The sequence below is a fragment of the Penaeus monodon genome, chromosome 21 (assembly GCF_015228065.2).
Source record: "Penaeus monodon isolate SGIC_2016 chromosome 21, NSTDA_Pmon_1, whole genome shotgun sequence".
In the NCBI taxonomy this organism is placed as follows: domain Eukaryota; kingdom Metazoa; phylum Arthropoda; class Malacostraca; order Decapoda; family Penaeidae; genus Penaeus; species Penaeus monodon.
In genome coordinates this window covers 42,567,151-42,567,468 of record NC_051406.1, presented here as the reverse complement: position 1 = coordinate 42,567,468, position 318 = coordinate 42,567,151, and the positions used below count along the sequence as shown (strand labels likewise).

Here is a 318-nt window from a genome sequence, read left to right as displayed (position 1 = left end):
AAAAGGAAAACAAAAATATATATATGCTAATCCTTGTTTTCAGGAAAGGAAAAAAAATAAACTTTAGACAAAATACATTAAAATGCACTCCAAAACTCTATATTAATGGAATACCTTAAAAAAAAAAAAAGTGACGATCGCCAAACGTTTACAAACAAAAGACAAGCGGAGATGCGTGTTCCCTGAGCGCGCTTTCTTGAAGTAATATATTTGGCGATTATTTCACTTTCTTCTTGATGGGAGCACCTAAAAAGGGGAGGAAAAAACGTGTTATTTTTTTGTTTATCAATTGAACTTTGCCTCACCATTATCGGTGAA

At 32.4% G+C, this 318-nt stretch overlaps 1 protein-coding gene across 3 annotated transcripts in view; it reads right to left on the bottom strand.

The window, feature by feature from the left end:
- Positions 1-30: 30 nt before the first annotated feature.
- The window catches only part of LOC119586522 (androgen-dependent TFPI-regulating protein-like), a 7,547-nt gene continuing 7,259 nt past the window's right edge, over positions 31-318 (bottom strand). For all 3 annotated transcript variants that reach the window (XM_037935273.1, XM_037935274.1, XM_037935275.1), the window contains one exon: positions 31-246. In XM_037935273.1, coding sequence (XP_037791201.1) covers positions 218-246 — 29 coding nt within the window. In that variant the 3' untranslated portion in view covers positions 31-217. The remainder of the gene's footprint in view (positions 247-318) is intronic.